Raw genomic sequence first — 11,644 nt, 5'->3', positions numbered from 1 at the left:
CTGAATTTCCTTTTGTTTGGAATCATGGAATTGAATGAAATAAATTTATATTTTATTGTTTGTACTAATTAAAAATGAATGGAATTGAGGGATGAAATGTATTTCATTATATTTTTTATTTTTTTATTCTTTAATTTGGGTGGAATGAGAAAATTGTTTTATTCCGTCGTGAAATACCTAAATAATTGAATAACATCTTTATTTCATTTCGTTACAGTGGTTTCATTCCACTTTGTTTCGCTCCGTCCATTTTAATGTATCCAAACATAAGGATTACTTGTAAAAAAACATAGGGATTACTACTTCTTAAAGATTTCTTTCACATCTTAGTAAAAAAATAAAATTATTCTTATAATACGGAAATATACGACAGAACACAATTCATCCATATATTCTAGTTATTACTGAATTAGACGCCAATTTTATATTAAAAATTAATACAAAAATGTATCTTTATATAATTTACGAAAATGCACCTTCGAGCACGTTTTTGATCAAAAATTTGTCAGACTCTTCTCCTTTCTCATTTTTATTTTATTCTCTCAAACTCTCTCAGCTCACTTTCAAGTTTTTATCATCAACAAATCAATCGATCAAAGAGTTCACCATCAAATTCGCATTTAGTAACTTTTTATTTCTCTATACACTTTTTATTTCTTTATACATTTGTAAAAATTGAGCAATGTGTTTGATAGGTTGTGTAATATGTAGTTTATATAGGTTATTTAATTTAGCAACGTGGTGTTGAATAGATAGTTTAGAGGGTTAATACCACTTTACCCACTAGCTCTTGCAATATAGGTGAGATTCGGTTTAATCCCTATAAAAAAAATTGTATCCCCCTTGAAATGTAAAAAATCAATGTCTTTTGCCCCCTAAGGACACTAGTTACCCTCTGTAAAAAAAGTTTTTTATTTATCTCCCAAATTCAGTGTTAAAATTGTACGCTTAGGGGGAAAATTCAAAAAAAAATATTATTACTGGGGAAAATAAAAAAAAATTGGGAAAAATCAAAACTCGCTACAATGACAAGGGTGATCGTATATTTAATCCTAACTTAGATGAGCAATGTGTTTTGAGAAAGTTAGTTTTCTATGCATTTCTGCCATTTTTTATTTTTCCTGGGTTGCAGATTAATGCGATAATGCATTTTCATACTTGTGCATTTACCCCGCTCTTTTTACTGGTATTTTTAATAAATTAAATCACAGGTTTTAGTTCACTTAATGGACTAAACTCGAAAAAATCCTAAGACAATTTTTGCAGAAAAATACAACAAAAAAGTATTTGTAATAGGAACTTAGATATTTGAATATTGACAAACTGGACATAAACTCTAATTGAAACTATGTATAATTGCTTTGGAAGAAGAAAATAGACAAAAGAAAAAAAGAAATGAGGAATTGGCGTATATATAGCCACAAGGAGAAAACTTTTCAATTTCCCTCTAAAAATTTGGATAAGTGGCATCTCGAAATAGGCAGTTGGCATTTAATTTTTTGAGAAAAAATTAAATTAAATCATTTCTTTTAATATGATTTAAATTTATGGCTCATGATTGTCCTAGGAAATCGGAGTGATGATGACAATCTGCACGCACGTTCTTGACATGATGGTTTGGAGAAAGGTGGTCATGATGACTATGATGTGTGCAGACTATCTTGAACAGTGTCGAGCAGTTACTAAAAATGCCACCTTTCTTCCCTCTCATGCATATGATCGAAAGTGGCATTTTTTAGGGCATATGTTAGCTTGAAATTTTAGCTGAAGGATTCGACAGAGAATGATAATAACCAGGTTTAAAAATAACTAAGTATGAAGAGACCCAGTCTTCGAAACACTAGTCACATTGATCAAGATGGTTTGACTAACTTAATAGGTTTGGTTTGAAAGAGTCTCAGGAACATATCCACAATATTATGATCACTATCTCTTCAAAACATGTCTAGAGTCTCAGGAACATATTTTATTTTTTTTAACTTTTCTTGAATGCTCTTTGATTTGATTTGAAGATATATGATAGTCAATTTAAAAATCATAAAATAAATGTAAATACATTAATGCTTGCTTAAAGTAGTTCAATGGCATAAATATAAATCTCAATATAAAATTCATAACCAAAAAGTTAAAGACAAATAACAAATTAAATAAAGAACTATAAAATATATCATAAAACCAAATCTCAACTAAAAGAGTAAAAGTAATTAAAAATACAAAATAAAAATTTAAATCTTAAACGAATATTATATAATTTTTTGTCACTCATACTTCTCTTACTCATACTTATATAGAATCCACTCTACCAAAGCATTTGTAGAAACTTTTAAAGACATCAAAAGGATTTTGTTATTTTCATCTTTAAGCATCTCTAAAGCATAACATAATCAACTTTAACACAATCTGGAGGAAGATGATGAGGTTTTTGAAAGCATTGTTAGCGACATTGAACCTAGATATCGTAGCTGCTTAGAAGCTGAGAAGGAGAAAATAATCAGGATCCCATGAATATTGGAACATTAAATATTCGGGGGGCGAAAATTCGTCTGAGAGAAGACGAATTAGTCAAATAATGGTGAAGGCAAAGGCGGATTTATGTTTCTTTTAGGAAAACTAAAGTGAAAAAGATAGAGGAGTTCGTTGTTTATAATCTGTGGGGGTCTTCGGATTGCAACTGGTCTGAATTAAGAGCTGAAGGGCTATTAGGGGGCTTGTTAACGGTATGGAGGGAATGAGTGATTGTTCCAATTTCTAGTTTTAAAGGCCATGGAATTTTGGGTATCAATGCTTTGTGGAAAGGTATCAATTGTTACTTTATTAATATTTACTTTCCTCGTCTCATTCGGGATAAGATAATCTTGTGGTTGAAGTTGTTGGGTTGGAAGCAAAAATTACCATTAGAGGGTGGATTGTGGATGGTGATTTCAACGCGGTTAAATCGAAGGAGGAAAGAAGAGGAATGTTGTTGGATTGTAGGAATGATACGAAGGAATTGTCTAATTTCTTGAGCTTGCTGGAACTTACGAATCTTCCATTGGTTGGAAACAAATTTACTTGGATCAACTCAAATGGAAAAGTCAGAAGCAGAATTGACAAAATCTTATTATCTAAAGGAATTATTAATAGTTGGAAGGTGGTGACGCAGGTGTCGGGAAATAGGGATATATCGGATCGTAGACCAGTTTGGATAAAATCAAGCTCGTTATACTGGGGCCCGAAACCTTTTAAGGTGTTCAATTGTTGGTTCGAGCATGGGGATTTTCTTACATTTGTAAAGGAGGAGTGGTTCTCTCGTGTTGTATAAGGTAATACCGATTTTGTTCTAAGAGAAAATTTCAAATTTCTTCACGACATGCTCAGATGGTGGAACTTGAATTTCACTGGGAAGTTGGATTTGAAAATAGAAGATCAAGTGGAGGAATTAAATGTGTTAGAATCTAAGGCTATGAGTTGTAGCAGTCAAGTGATCGAGGAAGTGGCTGTGAGAAGAAATCATATTCAAACAGAATTATGGAGGAATCTAAATTTCAAAGAGAGTATGATAAAACAAAAGGCAAGATTGAGGTGGGTTAAAGAGGGGGATAGGAATTCCAAGTTCTTTCATATGTCTAAGATGTATAGGGTGAGAAAAAATGCAATTTTTCTCTACGGTCAGATTCAAGGATGTCGGAGCAGGTGGGGGAACTGAAATGTTTTGTTAACAATTTTTTCAAGAATAAATTTAAAGAGGTACAACATCCAAGACCTAGATTTGTAGGTGTTGAATTCAATAGACTCTCACATGTGGAGAGGGATGGTTTAGAGTTGGAGTTTTCAAGGGATGAAATTAAAGAGGTCGTAATCAGTTGCGGGGGGGGATAGGAGCCCAGGGCCTGATGATTTGAATTTGGCTTTTGTGAAGCGTTGTTGGGAGTTTCTTGGCGAGGAGATTGTGTCTTGCGTGCAGGAATTTTACTTTAAGGAAAAAGCTTCCTCGGGTTATGACTGCATCCTTTCTTGCCCTTATTCCTAAGGTGGATAGCCCACAAAATTTGGAGGAGTTTAGGCCTACTAGTCTAATTTTGTGTGTTTCTAAAATCATATCAAAGCTTCTAGCGACTGGATTGAGTAAGGTTATTGGGAAACTGATATTTAAGACCCAAACAACCTTCATTCCTGGAAGACAAATTTTAGATGGGGTGGTTGGTGCTAATGAGATTGTGGATTATGCACAAAGGTGTATTCTTTCGAAGGTGGAATTTATCCAAGAATACGATTGTGGAGATTGGAATTTCTAAAAAGAAGGGATGATAAGTATGGGGTATAAAGGGAGATGGTTGAGATGGATGGAGGGTGGAGTGTTTAGGAGTAATATGTCTGTTTTAGTGAATGGAAGCCCAACTGAAGAGTTTATCATCCTCAAAGGTTTGAGGCAGGGAGACCCATTGTCTCTTTATCTTTTTACTATAGTTATGGAAGGGTTGGTAGGAATGTTTCTTATGGCTGCTCTAAGAGGATAATTCTCTAGTTTTGCATGTAATGGTCATCAACCTTATGATTTTCTCCAATTTGCCGACGATACCATTATTGTGGGTGAAGTGTCATGGTTGATCTTGTGGGCTATCAAGGTGATTTTGAGAGGATTCGAGATGGTGTTTGGATTAAGGATAAATATGTGGAAAAGCAAGTTATTTGGTATTAGAGTGGAAGATTCATTCCTGCATGTTGCTGGAGATTTTCTGTGTTGCAAATGGGGCAGATTGCCATTCAAATTTTTAGGTCTCATTGTGGGGGGAAATCATAGAAAATTTAGCTTTTGGAATTCGATTTTTGTAGGTATGAAGACTAAGTTTTCACCATGGTTGGGGAGGTTATTATCGATTGGGGGAAGTGTGGATTTGTTGAATTATGTTATTATTAATTTGCCGTTGTATCAAATGTTATTTTTCAAAATTCTGACCAAAGTGGAGTGTCACATTATCAAAATTCATAGGTGTTTTTTATGGCACAATTTGGAATAAAATGCCTTGAGTCTCAATGGTGGATAGATTTGATGGCGTTAGGGGATTTGATCGAAAACACTAGTTTTACTCGGGTTACATTGAGCAGGATTGGTAATGGTGATTCAACTTCATTTTGGAATATTCAATGGCTGGGACATTGTTGAAGCGGTAAAGCGATAAGCAATAAAAGATTTGGAAGTATTTATCCAGGAAATTATCGTCTCCATAGGGACTAGTGCATTGAACTGTCGTTCAACAGTTTCCAAAGTTATGAGTTTGGTTGAATTGTTTAAAGAATAAAAACAGAAAAGTAAATATGAACACAAAAAGAATTCAATCTTCAGAAAGAAAAGACTTATCAAGCCTGGTATATAATCTACTTCTCACAAACTTAAACTTATCGACTAGTTACACTCAACCTACAATACTCGTCAATATCATCCGGCGTCGCTCACACCCTAAGTCATTCTAACCCAAAGTAGAGAGAACTACTATATCATCTCGGCGACGATCTCTCAGCACACCTCAACAATACAGCAAACATCCATATCAATTGTATCGACGATCTCTCAACCGACACAACCAACACGAAAGCATTAAGCTTCGACACCCATAAAGATTGTTAGCTCTAAATGTATCTCTAAAATTCAGAAACTAACAGATAATCATCCTAGATAAGGATTCAAGAAGTCTATCTCTAAAACAACCCAATTCCCCAGCATAGAGCAAAAATCTAAGACAACAATCAACAAGGATTTGCTTTGCGAGACGACTCCTTATTCTTCCACCCGGCGACCAAGAAGCGGGCCAAGGCAGAAGTGAGACCACAAATTTTCCACGCTCGCCCGGCGAGCCAATTGCTCCGCCGGGCGACTCACACCAGAAGCAACTTCTTATTTTCTTCAATTGCTTCTTCTTTTATTGATCAAAAACTGCGTCCTTGAAGCTTTATTACTCAATGCTCCACACATGCTCAAATACCTACAAAATGAATGAAAAACTATTAGTCGACACATAAATGAATCAAAAACTCGATTAAACACAAAATCTACATATTTGTGTATTATACACTAAAACTCATCAAAATTGAGGAAAAAGAGAAGATAAGTGCCGCTAAACTATACACAAAAATAACTACAATTTGGCACTTATCAGACATAGAGCTTTTAGATACACATTTCCAAATTTATATCAGATTGTTAAGGAACCTAACAGTAATATTCATAATACGGGGTGTTAGGAAGGAAATGGTTGGGAATGGTAAGTGATAATTGCTTTTCGATTTTAAATCAATAGACCAATACTAAATTAACAGGCATGAAGGTAATGTTGGATCGAGTGGTTCCATCTGGTCAGAATAGGGATGTGTTGGTTTGGCCGTTACAAGATTCGCATTGTTATTCGGTCAGGTCTTATTATGCAAAACTCGTGCAAGACTCTATGGTTGTGGTGGGTGATAGTAGTGCGAGGGTTGCGTTGAATGTGATATGGAAAGTGAAGTTCCATCAAAGGTGCAAATATTTATATGGAGATTAATGCATGATAGGCTTCCTACGAAGTTCCAACTGAAAAAGGGGAATAGTTATGGAAAATTGAGATTCTGTATGTGTGTTTGTATGTGATTAGTTGGAGGAGGTTAACCACTTTTACATTTCCTGTTATTGTGCAAGGGTGGTTTGGAGGAAAATTTTCCTTTGGTTGGGTTTATATTATGTGGAAGAGCTTAATTGTTGTGATCATTTTATTCAAATGGTGAATGTGTTGAAACCGTTAGGTGCCAACAATTGATTCGGTGAAATCTGGTTGGCAGTACCCTGGTGCTTGTGGCGACATCGTAATGAAATCATTTTCAATAATGGGGTGGCTGATCCGAATAAGATTGTTCACAATGTAATGATGTATTCTTGGTGGTGGTTAGCGAGAAGGGATAGGAAGAAATTATTTTGTAATTTCTATTAATGGTCTAAGAATCCTCTAGTGTTTCTGTAGGTTAGTGTCGGGTTGGGTGGATTGTATATAACTATTTCTTGTATTTATGCTTAAAGTACCGCTTTGTACTTTTCTTGAATACAAAGTTGATTATCAAAATAAAAATAGATTTTTAATAATTAGAAAAATCAAATTATTCTTGAAAAACAACTGTAACGATCCAATGTTTTTTCGAATCGCATCCATCTTGTAAATCACAATTTCCTCTTTAGCCTATAAAATTTGATTCAATGCCACAAATTCTTTAAAACAATATTGATAAATTGATGCGAGTCTTTCACACAAATCTTGATGTTTGAAAAATAAATAGAAAAGAAGAAGAAATCAAATTTTGTGTGAAAGACTTAGAAGACATTCATTCATCAACATTACTTTGAAGAATTTGAGATTGAATCAAATTTTATTGGTTAATAAAGAAATCATGATTTATAATATGCATACAATTCGAAAAATATTGGATCGTTTAAGTTGTTTTTCAAGAATAATTTAAGAGTGAAGTCTCATCTCAGTCCCTCACAAAAACTGTAGAGGTCAGATTAGTCCCTGAGAAAAAAAATCCCTATTAAATCCCTTACAAAATTTAACCAAGTCATGTTAGTCCCTCTACTAATATTTTTTTCAAACCGATTATTTTTTTTACTTTTGAACCGTGACTGGACCATCAGTGAAGATCCATTTTAGTCTCTCGCAAAAAAGGGAGAGTCTAAATTAATCCCTGAGAAAAAAAGGTCTCTATTTAATCCCTTACAAAATTTAACAGAGCCATGTTAGTCCCTCTTTTAATATTTTTTTCAAACAATTTTTTTCATATTTTTAAACCATGACTGGACTTGACAAGATAGACTTGCTTTCAGAAATTGAGTACAGGTCAAAGGTTGAGTTCCTTTGCACATGGTCTTCATAGTCTAAGTTTCCACCAGAAGTTGGTTTCCCTAGATGTGAGACATTAAAATCTTATTATTCAAAATTTGAGTCATCATATTCTGATCTTTCATAATCTGAGTCTCAAGCTTATCTTCATATGTTCTTATCAGAGTCAGAGTCCGGTAAATTCTTTGACTAATGATCCTGCACACTTGAACATATGTTAGTATACCTAATTGTTCATTAAATACTTTGTTATCATCAAAACCTAAGTGATATGGTATAAACCAATTTTCTTCCAACATACCATGTGTATTATTTTTGCCACAAGTATTATTTACAAAAGCAAGAAATATCCTAAATCACCTTAGTAGCAAAACTAAACCTTCCTAAAAGATCATCAACAACTAAAACAATAACGACGCCTAATACACAAAAATACATAACGACAAAAACCATAGTCACCCACCCATAAGCCTGATAATAAACCAAACAAAGAAAAGAACGTTGTGGTATCACGATGATTTATCTACAATCCCTTCATAAATAATTTCAATTCAATAGTCGTAAAATAGGAGTCCAGTCATAATTTTTTTAAAAAAATCGATTTGAAAAAAATACTAAAAGAGGGACTAACATGGCTTGATTAAATTTTGTAAGGGATTAAATATAGACCTTTTTTTTTTCTTAGGGACTAATTTGGACTCTTCCTTTTTTGTGAGGGACTAAAATGAGTCTTTATTAGCAGTTCAGTCACGATTCAAAAGTAAAAAAAAATCGATTTTTAAAAAATGTTAGTTGAGGGACTAACATGGCTCAGTTAAATTTTGTAGGGATTTAATAGGGACTTTTTTTCTTAGGGACTAATCTGACCTCTACAATTTTTGTGAGGGACTAAAATGAGACTTAACTCATAATTTAATTTTTCAAATTATTATCTTAAAAATGTTGTATATGATTAATGAAGGGCAAGGAAAAATAAGCAATCCCATATTTTATAATAAACTCTTATATATATCACAACATTTTTGATATATACCCGTAGTAAAATGTAATTTTTCTAAGCGTTTTAATTTTGATTGCAACTGAGTATTGAACTCATGACCCTACATTCATGACAACGGTTATTTAAGCTAGCCGTTGTGACAGATAATGTGCTACATAGTTTATAACAACGGTCATGCAAGCAACCGTAGTGAAAAACATCGTACACACAATCACACCTTACCTCACGTTGGTCGGTCGTTGTGGTAAGACTGCTCCAACCTCTTGATATCACTTTTCTGTAATAGTGATATAAGACAAAAGTAATTTTTTTTTCCACCAAAATGAAAGATAAATAGTAAAGATGGAATGAATGATTCCCAAAAGTTATATATAATTATTCATCTATGAAGACTAAAATTAAGCCTCACATATAAGGCCTAAAATTAGGCCTACTAGGGATTTTTGCAATTTTTCATATTATTCCAAATAACAAATGGGCATTGCACAAATAGGCATTTCCATGAGTAAGTACCGTGTACGTTTAATTTTCAACTAAAAATAAACTATCATTGATGTATAATTACTCTAATTGTGCCAATTTCTTATACAAAGTGATGTATAATTTTAAACTATGACTTGTTATTTTAAGCCCTAATTAAGATGACCATGTTAGCTATTAGGATTGAGTTTGTAGCTTCAACAAATCACATTAACATGAACATTGGAATGTGAGAAACAAATCTTAGAGACACACAGCCAAAACCAAACAGTTCCTTAGTCTTTTGTCAGGGTGATCATACATACCTATCCAACCATTAGCCATGAAATTTTCATTTACTATATAAACACAGCTACCAACCACAAATGAATTAGAACAAATATTTGTAGCAAGTTTTTTGTACCTCATTTAAATTGATAACTTTCAAACAATAAATAATATATAAGGCTCTTGTTTTCATCACTTTAGAACATCAACCTCATAAAAATATAAAAATTACAACCTCACACTGAATTCAAAGAAAGACTCTATCCTAAACCCTTTGAAATCCATATTATTTTTTTGACTACATTAATTAATAGTAATACTATACTTGTATTTAATTTTTTGGGCTATGGCATGGTGGAGGACTTGTAACAGCACTTACAGGAGCAAAAGGAAAGGATGTATCCCATGCATATTCAAATGCATCAATATCTTTATAACTCAAGAGATGGCCATTGAATAAGAGACAATTGTCTCCTTGCACTTTAAGAACTAATGGATCAATTTGTACCACAGTTTGAAAACCTTTGCAAGACAGCAATATTTGGCTTTGTCCACAGTCACAGTTGTTGATAACTGAGACCTTCCATACAGGCTTGCCTTGTTCATGTGCCCCAGTATTTTCTTGGACAATTTGAAGGCTGTTCAATGCACAGCTAGATGATTCTGAAAATAAAAAATTAGGGTTAAGATTAAAAACTATTAAAAAAAAATATCATAGTTAAGAGAATTATATATAAGAGTATAATACCATTGATAAGAAGGGTAAAGAAGATTATGGAAATGAGGAACTTGAATGTGGATTCCATTGTTTTTGTTTTTGTTGTTAACTCTTGTGTTGTCTTATTTATAGTTGAAAACCTAATCAAGAAATAGGAGTATAAGGTAATTTAATAATATTCATTTTCATAAAGTTTACATTTAAGTTAATGAACTTATTAAATAGTAATTGACCAAGACAAAATGTTATTAAATTTAGGTTTACAAAAAAGCCATAAAAAATATTAAAAAAATTTGCTTTTTATTTTTTATTTGGTAATTTCAATTTTAATAATAATTTCTTCGTAAAAAATGTTAATTTTTTCTTGAATATAATATTGTTGGGAACATGTTATTTACAGCTTCTTTTTTTGATTTTTTTTTGTAGTAAATGTGGATATTAATTAATTTGATTATTACAAATTAAAAAAAAAAAACAAATTTAAAATAACTTGAATATTTGTTATCTTTATATTTTTCTTAATATTTTAGAAAGCTTGATTATAATTGTTTCTCTTTATTTTCACCAGCTCACAGACTTAGTCATCCAATTTAAAAAATACTTAAGTTTTAAATTCGCTCTCTTTTTTGAATTCAAATACATGGTTATATCGTATTTTAAATGAGTGGGATACAATCACATGATGTGGAACAGCGGTCAAAATGGACGGGTCCATATGGCCGGTCCGTCAGACCCGAAAAATTATAAAACTTGAATCTTAAAATTAAGGTCCATATTTTTTTTCAGCTTTTTTAGTCCAGCCTTAAAGAGTCTTTTACTCATTGGGACTAATTCATAAGGGTCATGGATAGCCCATTAGATCCGTATAGTTATATATTTTAAAAATATATATTTATATTTATATTGTCTTACTCCAAAATAATACATTGATTTTTTTTCACTTTATTAAATTTTATCTCTATTCTATACAATATTTCTCTTTTAAAAATTATACATAATCAACATTCTTTCACTATATTCTATTAGTTTTTCTCTAATGTCAAATATCCAAATATCATTTTATACAATTTAGACATGTATTCTATTTAAAACTAAATTATAGGATTTATAAAAGATAATATAGTACTAACAAACATATTATATTTAAAATAAGAGTAAAGTCTCATTTTAGTCCCTCACAAAAACTGTAGAGGTCAGATTAGTCCCTGAGAAAAAAAAGTCCCTATTAAATCCCTTACAAAATTTAACCGAGCAATGTTAGTCCCTCTACTAATATTTTTTTCAAACCGATTTTTTTTTTACTTTTGAATCGTGACTGAACCACCAGTGAAGACCCATTTT

At 32.3% G+C, this 11,644-nt stretch overlaps 1 protein-coding gene across 1 annotated transcript; it reads right to left on the bottom strand.

Moving 5' to 3' along the window:
- Nucleotides 1-9,709: 9,709 nt before the first annotated feature.
- LOC131600249 (uncharacterized) lies at nt 9,710-10,399 on the bottom strand. Its single transcript, XM_058872438.1, has 2 exons — nt 10,334-10,399; nt 9,710-10,248 (listed from the first exon to the last, which is right to left on the bottom strand). The coding sequence occupies exons 1-2, from the start codon at nt 10,389-10,391 to the stop codon at nt 9,917-9,919; spliced, it is 390 nt and encodes a 129-aa protein (XP_058728421.1). The 5' UTR covers nt 10,392-10,399; the 3' UTR covers nt 9,710-9,916.
- Between the last annotated feature and the right edge of the window lie 1,245 nt (nt 10,400-11,644).

Source organism: Vicia villosa, linkage group LG4 (genome assembly GCF_029867415.1).
Source record: "Vicia villosa cultivar HV-30 ecotype Madison, WI linkage group LG4, Vvil1.0, whole genome shotgun sequence".
In the NCBI taxonomy this organism is placed as follows: Eukaryota; Viridiplantae; Streptophyta; class Magnoliopsida; order Fabales; family Fabaceae; genus Vicia; species Vicia villosa.
The sequence above is the reverse complement of the archived record's forward strand: the minus strand, read 5'-3'. Positions and strand labels throughout refer to the sequence as shown.